This window comes from Corvus kubaryi, unplaced genomic scaffold, assembly GCF_017639235.1.
Source record: "Corvus kubaryi isolate FWS band 111438036 unplaced genomic scaffold, C.kubaryi_AGA036_p1.0 split3-73, whole genome shotgun sequence".
Taxonomy (NCBI): domain Eukaryota; kingdom Metazoa; phylum Chordata; class Aves; order Passeriformes; family Corvidae; genus Corvus; species Corvus kubaryi.
In genome coordinates, this window is record NW_024582091.1 from 38194713 (window position 1) to 38212759 (window position 18047).

The 18047-nt window shown below is 40.1% G+C and overlaps 1 protein-coding gene across 1 annotated transcript in view; it reads left to right on the top strand.

Annotated features, from left to right (window-relative positions):
* MTHFD1L (methylenetetrahydrofolate dehydrogenase (NADP+ dependent) 1 like) overlaps window positions 1-18047 on the top strand; it is a 147256-nt gene that overhangs the window by 54740 nt on the left and 74469 nt on the right. Inside the window, 1 exon segment of the mRNA XM_042016727.1 lies at window positions 6589-6700. Within this exon segment, the coding sequence (XP_041872661.1) occupies window positions 6589-6700 (112 nt within the window).

Here is an 18047-nt window from a genome sequence, read left to right on the forward strand (position 1 = left end):
AAGTCACCACTTGGATAACATTGTGTGTGTTAAGCTCCAGTGACAAGGTAGCTTTGATTCTGACTGTGTAGTCACTCTGTTTGCACATTGCATATCTGTTGGAAAGTACTGTGGTTTTGTTGCAGTGTTCGGAAAGACAATTATAAATGTCAGGAGAGTTTCTTTTGATTGATAGGAATTTGGTTCTGGGACATGCATGCATATATTTTTTTCCCTGCATTTCTTTATATTCACATTTCTATGCAATAAAATTCCTGCCTTTTATGTGGTATTCTTTTCTAGTCTAATCTATGCTATGGCTGAAACATCTGCCAACTTTCATCAAACACTATTGCTTGTTAGCAGGACCCTGACCACATTACCCAAAGATACATTTTTCCCCTAAATTCTTCTCACAAAGTTATTTTTAAAACAGCAAACTTAAGCAGCTTGGAAGACTGCTTCATGCTCCACTCCTCCTCTTTGAGTCTTAAAGATGAGTTTTTGTCACCCTTTGGATACTTGCTGGCTTGCAGGCTAATGTAAGTCATGTATCGAAGAGTGGAGATCCCCGGTTTATCTAAACGTTTTCCAAGATAGTGCTCTGCTTTGGCTGATGTCCTTTTGGACTGTATCATTGCTCTCATGTAGGATCACAGAACCTGCTGAGCTGGAAGGAACCCCTGAGGATCACCAAGTCCAGCTCCTGGCCCTGCACAGTACCATCCCCAAGAGTCACACCATGTGCCTGAGAGCACTGTCCAAAAACTTCTTGAACTCTGTCAGGCTTGGTGCTGTGACCACTTCCCTGGGGAGCCTGTTCCAGTGCCCAGCCACCCTCTGGGTGAAAAACCTTTTCCTGATATCCAACCTAAACCTCCCTGACATAACTTCAGGCCATTCCTTTGGGCCCTGTCAGTGGTCACCACAGAGAAGAGATTGGTGTCTGCCCCTCCTCTTCCACTCACGAGGAAGTTGTAACTGCAGTGAGGTCTCCCCTTGGTCCTTTGGTCTCTTTCAGGCCAGACAGACCAAGTGACCTCAGCCACTCCTCATATGGCTTCTCCTCAAGGCCCTTCACCATCTTTGTTTCCTTCCTTTGGATGCTCCCTAATGGCTTCATGTCCTTTTTTATGTTGTGGCACCCAGACCTGCCCCCAACACTCGAGGTGAGGCTGCCCCAGCACAGAGCAAAGTGGGACAATCCCCTTCCTTGCCCAGCTGGCAATGCTGTGCCTGATGTTCCCCAGGACACACTTGGCCCTCCTGGGGATGCAATGGCCTGCTCTAGTACTGCCTATGCTGTTGAGCTCTCTTCATTATTTTTAATGCTTCATCTGAATAATGCTTCATCTGAATAGCAAGAGGTGCTACTTTTAATAGCTTCAGTAAAAAAAAAAAAAAAGGAAAAAGGAGGGGAACAAGGAACATGTGCCCTGCACACTTTTGAGTGTACTCTAGTGAACGGCTTGTGAGTTTAGAGCCCTCTAGCATGATAGATTTTAAGCCAAAAGAATCCTAATATACCCTGAGGCAGATGTAGATAGTTGTAGGTAGATGCAATAATGTTTCTTCTGCTATACATAATGTCATTTTTCGATGAATGTGTGAATTGCAAATCAGAAATAAGGGTAACTGAAGCCTGCATTACACTTGAAATAATCCTAGTAAGTAGCACCCAAAAGTTAGCATTTTAAGTTTCCAAAGAGGTTACCAAAAATAATTGGGAAACATAATCCTAATCCCTTCAGGGAGAAAAAGTTCTTCATAAAAGTTTAAAGACCTTTAGCAACAGCACTGCAATTTGACAACAGTAAAATTAGAAATGATCCTACAGCACATAGGTGGTGGAAAAATAATATGATTATAGAGAACACAAATACAGCTGAGAAGGCACCATGGACCCATCTGGCAATTAGGGACAAAACTGTTCACCAAAGAAGGTCATCCAGATCACTTTGGGGAATGGCAAAAAGGCTGTTGATGAGGGAGAGCAGGAGATCTGGGTGACTGACAGTTGATTTGGCTGATTTAATATGTAAGTCCTAGTGTCTGTGGGTAAGCAGTGGCTGGAAGTAGCCATTGCAGAGATAGGAGCCAAATAGAAGTAGCTAGTGCAGCTGCACTCCTCTGTGATCTGGCCACGAGCCTGAAGGTGGGAATTGTGTTAAGCCGTGGAAGTCTGAGGAGTTGCTTCTAAGGGCCTGTGAAAAGGGAGAAGAACAACATGCTGGGTAGATTTGTACCAACTTTTTATGGATGTCTGCATGCACTGGGGAAGAGGCTTAGAAGGTCATAAATCAAAAATGGCCGAATGTCAGTCCTGTGTGGAACTGAACTGGCAACTTATGTCAGTGCTTTTTTTCATATGTGAATTGATGTGTGTTTTAATTTGCTGGTTTTTAAAGAGGTTTCGTGGTGGGTTGCTTTCCGTCACAGTCCTGCTACTCTGACACCATAAATTCCACCTGAAACTGTTAGTGATTGACAGTGTTTTATATGCAGGAGTGACAGTAAAAATCTCAAAATGGGAGACTCAGAGCACTCCATTTACAATAACCACAGACTTCAGTGGAACTTATATCCAGTGTTGTAAAATTGAGATTACTTTGTTTGGAATGTACATAATGATTTCATAGTGTTTATCCATGTTTCTCATGACAGATTTCTTCTCTTGTCAACTGATCCCTTAATGTTTAGCATTTATTTATACCATGCGTAACAGAGCAGCTGCTCTATGGGACAACCCTTTGTAGTTGCAGGCTGGCTGCTCTGGGATGGTTTGTTGTGTTACTTTTGAAGTGCCAATCACAGTAAAGATGAGAGAAGGATGGTAATAAGTATTATAAATATCCTTCTAGCGGCCAGATAACTTCAAATATTTATTGACATTCTGGGTTTATTTTCTTTTACTGAAACCTGGATAATAAAATTTTCTGTACTGAAAGCAGCCAGCAGAATGCATTTCTGTGCCACTGTTTGGTTCTCCATATAGTTTATTAAGAGTGTAGCAAAAATAAGTGGCAAAAACAAGTGGTACAGATGGACTGGCACAGTCACTAAAGCTGGCCTGAGAAGACATTGTTGTCCCTATTCCAGTGTGTGCCTGAGGCTCCCAAGGCCCTGCTGGAGTTCACTCTCTTCAGTATCTAGACTTGACTTTTCTGCCAGGATTGCTCTTGTGAAAAAACATTCCAGTAGCTCTTCCTTTTCTTTTGGTGGATTTCAGAGCTCCAGGGAGGGGCACCTGTCTATGCCAGTGATTTAGTAGTATGTTTGGATTTCAAGTTAGTCATGGGAGCCTCTTGACTTCCAGTATTCTGGATTTTGGATCCTGCAGTCCAAATTTCCTTCCTACCCATGTTGTGTGGACAAACTCTTGGAAGCACAGTTGCACAGGGAATGTAGGAGGAGACCCTTCTGGCACCTCTCTTTGCATAGCTGCTGTAGTATGTGCTGGGCTGCCCAGTCACTGGCTGCGGTTCTGGGTCCATGCATCTCATCTGCCCATGTGTGCACTGGGCTCTAACAAGACCAGCCCTTTAATTGCTTGCCACAAGAAATTAGGGCTTGGAAGAGTAAAATTAGACATACTGTGTAATAAAAGACAAATTGGAATAAATCATATTGATGCCTTTTCCTGATCTTAAAATAAAGAATCAAACACAGTTAGAAGGGAAAAAGGGATTTTTACCTCTGTATTTATTTTAAGGATCCTTAGGTGCACACATCCTGATCAAATGCACCTCAATGCACCCCGCAATGCACGCCCACAATTGATCTAGTATAACATTATAGGTCTTACTAATTAGCGTATCTATCAAAGATTCCTCAATGAGAGGCTTGAATGAGCCCCCCCCCCTCCCCAAGGAGCCTTCCCCTGGATGGTTCTATCTTAGTTTACAAATGTGTTCTGGAGAGGACCTTGGGGTCTGGGGCACACTGATCCCTAACTACGAAGCTTCTATGATGTTTATCTCCTAGCTTGACAAACAAGGCCAAGAATGTAGGCAAAAAGCACTAAGAATACAGAAGTTATAAACAGGTATATAAAAGGGGTATAAAAGAAAAGGCAAAAAATCATCATGGCATCAGTATGGATCTGAGTCTGGTAGCTGAAAACTTGTGATCTTACTTATTTGAATGCCAGAAGCATAAATACTGGATTAAAGTAGAAGCAAAGCTTAAACATGGTTTGGTGGAAGTTGTTTGCATTTTATTCTGTATGTTACAAGCTCTTTGGAATAGGGATAACATATTTTGCACATCACCTGTTAAATTAATGCCCAGTTAAACTTTGAAAGCATACATAGCTCATGTTAATTTTTTGCGTACCTGTGTGAAGTCCCAGTTGATGTTGCAGTATGTGTCCATTAGCAGATAGAAAACAAGAAAAGAAACCTAATCTTAAGTAAATGCTATGAAGTCACTGTGTTATAATTATAGTGATCTACATTGATTCTCTTATTACAGGGCACAATTTCTCTTTATTTAGTTCTTTGGCTCCCGTTTCTACTCTAACATGTTCGAGGCAGAGTTACCTGAGTTGTAGCTTAATTGTGTCATTCCTGGAGAATAGCCCACCCATGTGTGTGCACGTGGCAATGGCTAAAAAGTTACTTGTCTTTCTTCTGAGCAAAACAATTAATTATATATTATTACTTCTAAAGGAAACAATAAGAAGAGGTGCTTTTTGTTGATACATCATTTTTGTATATAATTTCTATTCATCATTACTAAAATGTCTGTGTTTTCTGTAAAACACCGTTTAGATTACAGTAGTGAAATAGAGATTTCCCTATGTAGGTTGTTTCCTTAAGACACTGGTGGCTGGGGGGGGGGAGGAGGAGGAACCAGCTTGTATTATATGGTTAATAGTTTCCAGGTTGTGGCTCAGGACTGTTGGATGTGCCCTACAGCTGATCCCTAGAACACTGTCGTCCTTAACTGTTGTTTCTGGTCAGAACTTGGGGGAGGTTGCCCTGTAGTTTGCCCGAGATTTTGAGGGTTGACAGTAGTTCCTAATACGGAATGTGAGAAGAACATTAATGGAGATAATGTGAAATTGTCTGCTTACCTTTTCTTTGACCAGCTGGGCGCTTTAAGATGCATAAACACAACTACAGGCATTTGTTTGCCTAAGTATTTTCTAGCAAAACAGCTGAAGTGACGGCCTTCTGTCTGATTGTGTATTCTGATTTAGAGAAACAGTAGCAGTTAATGTCATTTTACCTAATCCTAATCCCTTTCTGTGGATGCTTACTTTCTAATTTCTCCTTTCCTTGGGATGCCTTCCGAAAATGAGAGGGAAGCTGAGAACTGTTTCCTACCTTAGAAATTCCCTATACCTAGTTAATTTGCTTACTCCTTGCCTCTCGTTTCCCTGGTTTAGATTGGTCTGTGCTACAGAGTCAACTTTTCCTGTGTATTTGTATGGTGTCTGGTGCAGGAGAATTTGGCTCTGCACCTGGGTTCCCAACAGCAGCGAATGTTTTCCACTGTGTCAGTATCCACACTGTACCCCAGCTTGTCCCTTGCCATCTCCTTCTCCAGCTCCTTAAGCCTTGACTCTGGTCCCTCATGGCTTCTGCTGGCTCCTCTGCCTGCACAGAAATGGCTGTTGCAGCCAGTGAGGAAAACAGGAGCACACAGGGATGGAGTAGGGCTGGAGCTGGGCTCTTATTTGTGTATCTGCAGCAATGCATTTAGTGCTTGTTGTAGTTCGTATGCCAGAATAGCACACCACAGTATTAGAGCTGTGGAAATACGAAACATTAATTAGTACAAAGTGGGGTGGGGAAGTTGTGCAAGTTACCTAGAGGTTGCACTACTGTCTATTACCTTTCTAGGAATTAAGCAGGTTCTGACATCAAGGCCAGTCAGTGAATGAGGTCTCAAGCACCTGAGATGTACCTAGAACCCCTAAATTGTCTAATGGCGCTTCCTTGCTGTACGTGCTTTGATTAATAAAAAATTTTGATTAGTCTGCAAAATTATTGAGGTGTGGGCTGGAATAAGGTTAACTTTCTTCACATCAGCTGGTACAGGGCTGTGTTTTGGATTTGTACTGGAGACAGTGTTGATAACACAGGAATGTTTCTGTTATGCTGAGCAGGGCTCGCACAGAGTCAAGGCCTTTTCTGTCTCTCACCCCACCAGCAAGCAGGCTGGGGCTTACACAAGATGTTGGGAGGGGACACAGTCAGGACAGCTGACCACGACTGGCACAAGGGGTATTCCAGACCGTATAGCATCATGCTGAGCATACCAAGCTGTGGGAGGAAGGGGGGATATTTAGAGTGATGGCATTTGTCTTCCCAAGTAACCATCGCACATGATGGAACCCTGCTTTCCTGGGCTGAACACCTGCCTGCCCATGGAAAGCAGGAATTAATTCCTTGTTTTGCTTTGCTTATGTGTGCGCAGTCTTTACCTATTGAATTTTCTTTATTTCAACCTATGAGTTTTCTTACTTTAACCCTTCTGATTTGCTCCTTCATCCTACTGTAGAGGAGTGAGTAATCAGCTGTGTGGGGCTTAGTTCCTGGCTGGGGTTAAACCATGACATCTATACATCAAATTACTTACGTATATTTCTTTATCATCCAGGGAACACCAGTATTTGTTCACGCTGGACCTTTTGCTAACATTGCACATGGAAATTCTTCCATTTTGGCAGATAAAATTGCCCTTAAACTAGTTGGAGAGAAAGGATTTGTAGGTAAGTAAATATTCAGTTTATTGTATTATGATCTGTTGGTAAATTGGCAGTGATGCAAGTGAATGGAAAAACTAGCAGTTAAAGGTAAGAATGCTAATTTGTTATTAATATCAGTATAAAATAATCTTTAAGTGAGTATATAATAAGCCAAAAGCACTTCTTCTCTTACCCTGCCTTTTGTCTCAAGTCCTGTCACCATGGTCCTGTCACCATGTTTGAGACTCCACAAGGAGTCTGAACCAGTCAAATGACTGGATTGCATTGAAAGAGGTGTCCTGTTGTTCAATCTATTGGTATCCATCTGGCCACACTTGATAAACCAACAGAAACCATTCTTTTTTCCTGCTGAATTATTTCTCTACCAGTTCAGTAAACTCAGCCAAATCAGAGGTCAGATGTCCCTGAGCCAGTGCAGAGGACTAGCAGAGGCAGGATGGTAGAAGAAAGATTAATACAGCCTCATTTTGGTGGCTGTGAGCCATTAGGTTAGTCCAGCTGCATTGTCAAACCTCATCATGAGGCCCTTATGTTCCCATGAAAGCATTTGAGTGGACAGACTCTTTTTATATTAGGAATTCAGCCTGCACAAACAACAATAGACACACATAGAGCTTACAGTTGCAGGCTAAATAAACTTGTGGCTGAACAATGAACTAGCTTTTATAAAAATCATAGTGACTGTTTAAACCTTAGAATTAATTAAATAAAAGGGGTGTTGCTGCTTTGCAGTAGTAATGCTGCAGCCATTCTCTTCTATGTCCTGAACATCCAGGATGGAATGCGTTAATCCTAAAGCTGGAGTTCGAGTACCTGTGGAACAATGCTCTTGAAAAGAGGCAGCAATGTGAAAAATGTAGCGAGGTTTCTTATGCTAGCACCCTTAAAACTAGTAGAGAAACATGGATGTATATGCTTATGTCATACCTACATATTGGAAAGGATTCTTTTTACAGTGTTGTACAGCTTAAAGGTCTGTTTATATCCCTCTATTCATCAAACATCCATTCAAAGAATATTTTGCATTCTGAATACATTTATTTAACGATAGTTGAATTTGTATTTCACTGGGCCATGTTTGTTGTTACATGGCTTTGTGGAATGAAGAGCAAAAGCATTTAGGGTAGCTAACATTTTTCATAAGCCGCGTGAAATTACTTTGTTTCTGCAGTGAGCAATCGTTTCAGCTGAGGAATCAGTTGTGTATCAAGTGAGGGAAAGTATGTTGGCGACAGTCTTGAGTCTTGATCCTGGTTTCAGAGCCCAAAATGTATTGCCTTATATTTGGATTCCCTTCCATTGAGTGTGTCCCTCAGGCACTGAGAGCATTTCTTGCTTTTTTTTCAGTCTTATCCACCTGTTTGTCTTTAACGCTCTTTTCTGCTTTGTTTGTCTTTGGCTCCAGTTTCTCTGTTGGGAGGCAAAGCAGCATAGCTTCAATATAGGAAAACCTTTGTGCGTTGCCAGCTAAAGGCGCTTGTTCAGATTTTATTCCACAGAACACAAATCCCCTTGAAACTGGCTTCAGAATAAGACTGCCTTTGCTCTGCAGAGCCAGGAACTTCAGCATGATTTGTAGATCCTTGTTAGATTATTAAAAGCAATAGTTCACAGAGTGGCCTGCTTAAATAAACTTTGCAGGTAGTCACAAGAGTAAATGTTTGTTCTAATGGTTGTAATTACCCTAAGCTTTATGGTTTAAAAAAATAAATTTTTTTGGTAACTAGTCAGAGCACGTGGGCAGAGACTACATGTAGCATTCACTGACTTATTAAATACTGTTCTATCCTACCCTGCACAACCGAAGTCTAAAATCACAGCTACAAAGTGTGCACCAGTCCACACTGAGGTAACATCCATACCGATGGAGAGCCCAGTGCCTTGTGAATCTGTGCAGCAAAGCAGGTAGCAAAAAACTCCACTGCATTCCTGCTCACTGTGGAGTTTGCCTGAACCCTGCATGGCCATTGAAATTCCATGGAGAAAGCTGATCCAGTAGTTAATTCAGACAGCCGGCGTGCAGGACAGCTATCCTGCAGTTAGGTAAGTGGCTGAATAAGTTTAGTTACTCTTGCTAAAAATAAAAGTTTTCACTGTTCCACATTTCCCTTTTGTCAGTGTTCTTGTGCATTAGATCTGGCACTCATTAAATCTTGTATGAGCGATTACAGTTCACATTCTGCCATGTAGGTTAGTTCCATAAGCTCAGGAAAAAATCCAAAAGGTGCTAGGAATAGAGAAAGGTGTCTTGCAGAACCACGTGGCTGGGAGAGGCATTTTAGGGACCACAGGCTATGAGATTGCTCTCAGTTGCATCCAAAGCAGGAACATCAAAAATCTGTGACAGAGTCTGCTATTAAATTATTTTCCTGAATAGTAGAATAAATACCTTAATGTACATATGTTAGCTCACTCACAGAGCTGAGATGGGATGATGATATAAAAGATATGTAATTCATATATTTACTGGTTTATATATTTAGAGTTTATAGCTATTTCTTATTCTTTTTTTTTTTTTCACTTACACTGTATTTATTTTAGAGCAGAATTTCCTTTTAAGTGTTTGGACAGTACTAAGGAGAATAGCATGGCTTGAATTTGCAACACAGTTTTGCAGATACAAACTTTTTAAACTCTCTGTCCTGGTTTAAGCACCCTCCTTCCTCCAGCTGCTTGTTTCCAGTCCTCTGCAACCCCTCTGTTTCACCAGCACACCTGTTCACAAAGCCACGTGACAAGCTAACTGGAGCCTTGGTCTCGATTGAAAACAATTACAACAAAAAAAATTCCTTTCCTTCCCCCTCACAGACAGTGTCTGGGCAAACAGTTTTGTGTGACAGGGGGAAGATGAGATAATGCCATGTAAGATGGTGTTTTTGCTGAAATAAATATTTATAGTATTATAGCCGCATTTGGAGCCTTCAAGTGCCAGTAAAGCTACTGTGGATGATTAGACTGAGCTGATCAGAGTGAGCCTGCACTGCCAGAGCAGCTAAGCCTGTCTCCTTTCTCAGACTGTGATCAACTGTTTTTGCATGACATCCCAGCAGAAACCTATTGCCCTTTTTGTTGGCTTAGTTTTCCGCTGACTTAACACAGAAGCGGTTCAGCCCAGAGTCACAAAAACACCAGAGCTGGTGCAGGAGAGGGTGAGCTGCGACAGCCAGCAGTGAGAAACCAATCTGTTGTGTAGATCCAATTGCTTGTGTGACCATGTGCCACAGCCAAGGCAAAAAAAGAGAAACCTTCTCAAAATGTTCTTCTAAAATTTATTTTTAAACCTTACTTTCTCTCTCTGGCCTGCATTGCCTGTTTCTCTGCTTGCTTTTCAGATGGAACGGCATCGTGCTGTGTCTTTTGAGTAGTGTCAGGTAACAGTGATGTAGACAGCCTGCTTTAAAAAAAAACTAAATGAAGTGTAACCATTGAGTCCTGTTGTGAACCCTCCCTAACTGAAGGCATTCTCTGCTTCAGTTTCAGGTATCCAAATGAATCAAAGGCCCTCATTAGGTTTTAGATAGCTTAAGCCTTTTAGCTCAGCTTTTCCTTTCTCTCTTTCCTGAGCCTTGTTGCTATGCACTGATGACTCAGTCTTTTTGCTGTAATTTTGAGTTCTTCATGTGAGTTTTGCCACTGAACTTTAAGTGCAATGCCACAGCTGCCACTGGCTGGTTTGCACTTGTCTGTCCTCTCAGCTTTTTAGTGTTTCCCTGCAGATTCCCCCCAGCCCTGCTGCGAGCGACAGTGGCCTACTGAGCATGGATGCAGGCATCCCCTGCATGGGGAGCACCCACGCTGTGGCACAGTGAACGTACCCATCATCACAGCTGCCGTGTCCCTGGAACTGTTGGTTTTGTGGCGCTCTGAACTCAGGGCTTTCCTGAGCTGTCAGTGTGTCAGAAATTATTGCACTACACAACTCAACAGAGTACCCCATCCATCTCTTTAATCCCTTGATGTTTCAGCTGAAGAGAGGGGTTACTGTAAATCAGAAGACAAGTGAAGCATGAGTAGATCCTTGGAATCCTAAAGCAAAGTTCTTCTCAAGTTTGTTTTTCAGGTTTGGACTTCATGTTTGTCAATTGCTTGCTTTGCTACTCCTGATAAGCATGTCACATTTGATGCTGAGAGCATGCTGTGCTGGGCAACTTTGTCCTGGTGTGTTTTATCAGGTGACAAGAAGGGAATTACTGCAAACTGTTGCTGACTTAAGAAAAGTTCACTTTCTTTGATGTAATTGGAAAGAATTTGTAGAAGCAGTAAATTTTTATAAGCTAAGTAATTGACTCTTTTTATTGTGTTGGTACTCTGTTGGTTAGAGTAAGCTAATGATGCTAGCTGTTCTAAGTATCTCTTCAGTACATACAAAGTTGTATTTCAAAGGGTATCCATTTTACATACTCTCAGAGCAGACATTGTTTGACAAGTTTATAAAGTGCCTTATAAAAATCGTATGTGTTTAATACACTAAGTGAATAATCTTCAGTAGATTTTTTTTAAAGTCATAAGACACTTCAATCCATTTTTTAGTGTACTCTTTTTCCAAAAAAGGAAATAAAGCCCAAATACTTTGGCTAAACTTCTTTTGGCACCACTAGTACATGTGATATTATTACATTTAAATGTCAAGTTCAAGGATTTATTTTTAATATTTTTTGCTTGATACTACAGGCAGCAACAGATACCATTAGAAGGGGATTCCATGCAGTGACCCTCCAGAAAGCTTTAATTTTTAAGAGTCTTCCCAGCATCTTTCTAGCTTGTGTTTATTTAATCTCTGACTTCTTCACTCTTATTTTCACAAAGAAACCCCAAGTTGTACTGTGATTGCTTTCCAATATTTTGCTGTCTGAACAATGTGGCTTTTCTTGTTAAAGTGTCAAAGCAAGGCTAAGGTTTTGCAGTATAGGATGGTTCACGGCATTATCAGTATAGGTGTTACTTGCCTAGTCCTGATCTGTGTGTCCTACAAACTAGAAAAAGGATGTTCAGAACTTTACAGTGGTTTTCTCTGACCCCATTCATAGTGCAGCTGCCCAAGCAGCTGTGCTGGGCACAACTGTGACAGTGGTGGGGAGGGGGAGGGAAGGTGATACTGTGTTAGTTGGTATTGCTGAGAGGCTCTTAAAGTTGTGGTCTAATAATACAAGTCTCAGTGGTACCACAAACTGCAAAATAAGGTGCCATTACTGCTAGAAGGTCCATGAATCTGTGCCGTTCACTTGTAAGTGGTGGTGCCATTCACATCCAGGCTGCCGTTTTTATTGCTTTCCTCACAGCTGCTGAGGTAAAAGTAAATTCCATTTCTTTCACTTGTTGTAAAGTGGAAACAAAAAAATCATCTTCTTCTTTATGCTTTTAAAATCTTAGCAAATTTTCTTACCAGTAAGCAGGAAAGTCTTCAGAGACAAGATGTAGTACAATGTGTTTTTCTTCACTGGCATGAAGTCAGAGTTCCTGAAAGCTGAGTTTCCTTACTGCCTTGTCACAAATAATCTGGGTGCAGATCATGCTTGCTTATAGCTTGCTGCAACTGGAAGTCAGGTGACAATGATTTAAATTACTATCTATTTCTATTGCAGGAAGTGCTTAAAACACTCTTGAAATAATTTATGAATTATTATGTGAAATGAGAATCAAACTTTTTTCTTATATTCAGAGTCCTTGAGAAACTTCTGACTCCACCTTGTCGCTGCAGATTGCTATAAATTTTTTCTTCTGCTCTTTAGCATACATTTCAAAATAAAGCTTTGCAGAAGGAAGATTGAGTAGAAGAGAGCTGTTCTGAATGTTTTTGTGTGTAAGGAAGCATTCTAGCATTGACTTCAGTATCATATGTCTTTATATTTCAGAGCTGAATTAATTTGAAATCATATTAATTATGCAAAGCTGAACTCAAAACTGAAAGTTGGTATTGATCGTGAACTATTGAATTATATCTAACCAATATTACACTTGGCATAAAAAAGTAATGTTTTGCCCAGTCAGGAGAGGTGGTGCTATTTTGAAGACAAAACCTCCTAAATTGTGGACTGTCTTGTAGTGAGATTTTACCTTCTTCCCTTTAAAAAAAAAAAAAAAAAGTCTAAAAAACGTGTTAGAAATTTACTAAGTCTTTCCTTGCTTCGAAGCGTATTTGTAAATGTTTGTTCCCAAATCTGCTGTTTATATCCAGAATTGCAAGGAGCAATTTAGAGGAATAAAATCACATGTGATTATAAATCATCAGCCATTTAGCTGAGTTCTCTGCTTTATCTGACAAGCATATCAAGTGATCTCCTTCATCAGCCGACTGAACTCCAGTTTGAAACCAGCTAGGATTTTTAACTCTTGCTACTGGTGAGCTGGCTGGGTTGCCATGGCCAGTTTGGACTCATTTGTTCTTTTTTTTGTAATACTGTGTTACAGTTTAGTCCTCTCTTCCTCAAGTGATAATTTTTTATAATACTGTCTCTAACTATTCAAGCACACATTTTCCATATGTCACGGTGATTGACTTAATACTGCTAGGCTCCCAGATTCCTCCTTGCTGTTTGCAAGTATGAAGTTCCCAAATCATAGGTCAGATTTTTGTCATTTTTTCTCCAATGGCAGTAACTCTTTACTAATAGCTTTCATTCTGCTTCTCTTCGTTTCTTCATAAATCCACAGGAATGTTTTCCTGTGTGATATGCTTTCAAACTTTGTTGTTGCCAATAAACTCCATCAGTGTTCCTCAGTCTTTCTGCTGAGGTGGTTTAACAAATAGTAAATGAGAGCCCTGGGGCTGGTCCTCTTTCCTGTCCCACAGTTCTTGTGTGGTGGCTGCCTATTCTCTCCCTTAATCATGTAGTTACGTTCTTCCAGCCTTGCTGACAGACTCCAATGTATTGCTATAGCAGTTTCTTTTGTTCCTCATCACTGATGAGATGTTGTCCTATTTTCATCACTGGAGAAAGCTTTTAATCTGGCATAGCCTGCCTCTGGTAGACAAAGGTTATATTTCTTACTTGTTTCAATTTTTTTTTAAGTTATACTCCTCTTAAAAATCTGTTTGGAAACCATAAAGCCTGTAGTCACTCAGATTTCCCCCCATTCCTCGTACATTACTTGAAAATAGGTTTTGATACTTTTCAGGTACAAGGCACCAAAAAAAAAGGAACTTATTTAAGATGTTGATACAAGCTTTGCAGTTTGTTTTTTTTTCTTCTTCCAGGATTTTGAAAATTCTGTTTCACACTTTATTAAGAGCAGTGGATTCATCTCTTGTGCACTTTGGGTCTTTAATTCCATTTTTAATATATTACAGTAACCTCACATTATTAGCTTCTGGTTTTTAATTTGTGAGGCTGAAGACCCTTGTAGTTTGTTTGCATTTCCTTTGCAGGCTCTGACACTTGTTCTCTAGCATAGCAGCTCGCTCTGTCTTTTCCTGTCTTTTAGAGCTTGTGTAATTAATAGTGACGTTATCTTCTATTCAAAAAGTTCACCTTGCAGGATAGCAAAGCTGTTTATTTGACTGCCTTTCCTCCTAGTGACCAGAAGTTACCACGGTTCTCAGGCCAGATTTCATGTGAGAGACCAGGCATTTTAATTTGTACATTTAGAGAATTTTGAAGTAGTTGGTGATTTCAGTATGAAGAAAGAAATTTTAATGGTTACATGACAGAAAATAATTAAGAGATAGCATGGCCTTGTCACAGTTATTTTCAATGGGGTTTTTATTGTTTCTGGGTGGATGGATGCTGCTCTGTGCCTCACTAGAAAAGGAATTAAATGGTTTTTCGCAGACTAGGAGCTGTGAAGGGGCACGTGTGTGTTGGTTGTGTGCTGAATGAAGTGTCACACGGTGACTGAGCTGGCTGGGTGACAAACAAGCAGAGAACTGGACATTCATAGCTTGTTTGAGAAATCCATGTTTTCTTCCCTTCATATGGATTTTCAGAGTAGAACGGAGATGCAGTGAGATGGTGTTTGGGATGGTACTGAATGCCTGGGGAATGTGTGTGATGATGATGGGGAGGCAGGAAGGGCGGTGGGAGTGTTCCTTCTGGTTGGCTGTTAACTAGAGCTGGCTGGCTCCTGAGGAGCTGGTGCCGTGAGGAAACCTGTCCTGTCTCCTCTTTCTGGCCTAGCGAAAGATAAGGAGACAAAGCTGCCAAGCCCATTGCTTGCCACCAGCAGCACACAGTCTCTGATGGAGATCTCCTGGTCTGTCATGTGGCTGTGGTGCTGCAGTGCCTGACAGGAGCCATACATCTTATTCCTACCTCCATCCTTGACTGGCTTTCTGGCCTTGAGCAAGTAATTTCAGCCTCTATGCCTGCACATATAATCCCATTCTTCCTGATGTGTTTTTTCAGTTTACAGACTTTCTTGGGGGCAAAAACTGTCTCACCATAGCCAAGTGGGGAGATGACAAGCACTGCTATAACAAGAACTTTAAGGTAACAGGGCTTTTGTAGAGCCATGGCAGCTGCCAGTACTTAAACATGCATCAGGAATTTACTTACAATCTAATGTGGTATTTTAATGTCCTGTATGCTGACCTCTTCTGCAACATGTTAGAGATGAACACAACTCTTTCCTCTGGCAGTGATATTCATAAACTAAATGGAGTGTACAACTGTTAAGGGCTATCCATTATTCTCAGTCTCAGGATAGTTACCCAGAGGTAAAAATAGATAGGAAGGATCTGTCATTCATACAGAAAGTAAAGGCACTGCCCAGTTCCTGATAAATAAAATACCATTCTACTGAGTAGAAACTGATGACATTGCAACTTCTGTTTATTTCCCTTCCCTCCTCAAGTTTGCAATCTTACCTAGTTTTAAAACTCCCAATGCATAAGAAGCAGTTCCTTTTGTTCTCTTGTTACCTACTGGTTGTATTGTTTTCATTTATAAGAGGAAAAGAACCAGGGGTTAAAAAAATTGCAAACAGTAAAACATCGTGCATGCTAGGAAGTTCTCTTAATTCATCACTTGGCAAAGGAAATAAAAGCAGGCTCCCTAGCTAACAGCGTTACTTTTGCTTAGGGTTATTTGGCAGAAAATCCATCATCCCCTCTCCATTTGTGAGTATTTCATATTGACTTGCACCCTTTAGCAAGGGTCAGCAGGGCAGAGTATGCATAAAGAGTTCAAGTCCCATTTCAAAGGCTCAATTTTAATTTTAATGGATGGTTTCTTTTTAATATCAGTTGAAAATGTTAGCTCTTTATTAGACTTTTGTTTGGTTGGTTTACTGACCTTTTGATACTGAAACCTACTGTTCTTTTTATGGACTACTTGTATAAGAATTAGGTTTCTTCAGATATTTACATGATGTTGGAGAAACCAGTGTTTGCTTTTTATTTTCTGACTCATTCTAATCTGCCAGTGCTTTGTTTTCTGAAAGCTTTTATAATTAAAATTGTTAATAATGTACACATACGGAGGGGGCGATGTTTGTTTGTTTATTTACTTTGTGTATTTACTTTTGGAATGGCTGACTTAATTCGTCAGGACTCCAGAGAAGTCAATACAAATGTGGAATATGGAAAGGACATAAATACATGTATTTCCATTTTTGATTATGGTAATTATAGTAGGCAAAGTTTTAATATCCTCTAGTACAAGTTTACATTTTGCAGAATTGATTTTCTGTTTTCTGCTAGTATTCCATAAGCTCACACACACTGAGAGCTCTGTTAACAGGTGTTTCAAAAAATATTGTTTAAAGTTACATTTTCTTATTTGGGATCAGAACTCTGATATGTTTTCTTCTCATCGTGTGCTGCACTCTCTACCAGCCCAATTAAAATAACATGGTTTGGGGAAAAGGTTAAGATCGTATCTTTAGATGTTCCTGGAAGAAAAATGCAAATGATAAGGGTTCCAAATATTTTTATTTACAGATGGTTTGTTTTGCCTCAGAGATCTTGCACTATGGTAGTGCAAGAAAACTAGTGTGATTTCTCTGAAAATATGCTAACTTTGAATTGTTGTTTTGTTTGGGTTTTTTAGTTTTCAAGCAACAAACTCTATGTATTATTGTATGTTGGGTACTTTAACAGAAAATAATTACAGAGAAATAGTTATTTCTCTTCAAAAACAGAAAGTATGTTTGTTTACATATCTGATCTTAACACCTAATGGGATTAGCTTTAAAGAAAAGTTCAAGAATTCATGTCTAGGGATGTAAATTTGTTTCTAAACCATTTTTAAACGTTTTAATGAGATTGCAAATAATGCTAGGTTATGTATGGCCAGTATGATCGGAAGAGTGGTGTATTGGCAAATAGCCAAAGTGCTTTTGAAGGTCAGATGTTGATAATATTTGAAAGTGTTCTGTGATTCTATAAAATAATACATTAAAAGAAAAGATTAATATCCTAAATGGTATCTCAGGGTCAGTTTACTGCTCTGACCTTGTAATTTAATTTTTGCAGTTTTATAAATCTGCTGTTTAATTAATCTGATTTGATTGAGAAAACAGGTTATATTCAGATACAGTAAGAAAAAATGTAGGTTACAGCCTTTTTAAAATTTCGGATGGCCTGTCTTTTTATATGGTGGCCCTATTTTTTGGTCCCTTTATCTTTGGCTTTCTGTGCCGACAGCTTTATTGAAGCTGACAATATCAAGCTCTTCAACTTTGCTACCTGCACATGCTTCTAATGTATTTTCAGCTTGGCACTGGCTGCAAGCTCTGAGTGGGAATGAAGCTTCAGGGATAAGCAGATGCTTTACATGCATGAGGACACGGTATCTTTGTGCTGCCTCCATCTACTGCATCTCAAACAGAGCTCCCAAGAGACTGAGTAACAGCTTCATAAATCAAGGGTTGCAGGTTCAGCCTTTCCAGAAGCCAATTAGGAATTCGGTATACGTTTTGGGGTTCTTCACTGCACAAGGAGCAAGAAAGCACAAAAATGTGGGGGAGGGCTAAAGGATGATAGAGTAGCTGAGATGACAAGATGATGGGCAATTATGAAGAGGAACTGAAAAAAAAATTAATAATTTATAACCCATAGTAAGGAGGGATCAGCTAATAATGTCGAAATATTTCAGAAATGGTAATGGGTAGTTTGCAATGGCAATTGTCTTACCCTGATTACATGAATTGTGGTTAAGTGGATAAATTCACAATAGGCATTAAAGAATTGGTTTAGCCATGAGTAGTTGAAGGATTTGTCTTGTACACCAGCTGAAGTATGGTTTGGTTTGATTTTGGTTTTGACTGCATTTTTAATTGGAAATTCCATGTAGGAACTTAGGATTTGTTGGCATGTGACCTTAGTACCTTCTCTCTCCGCAGCTTGTAATTCTTTCTGTAAGATAAATTACATGTGACATCATATCATTTAACAGACACAGTTATTTTCCAC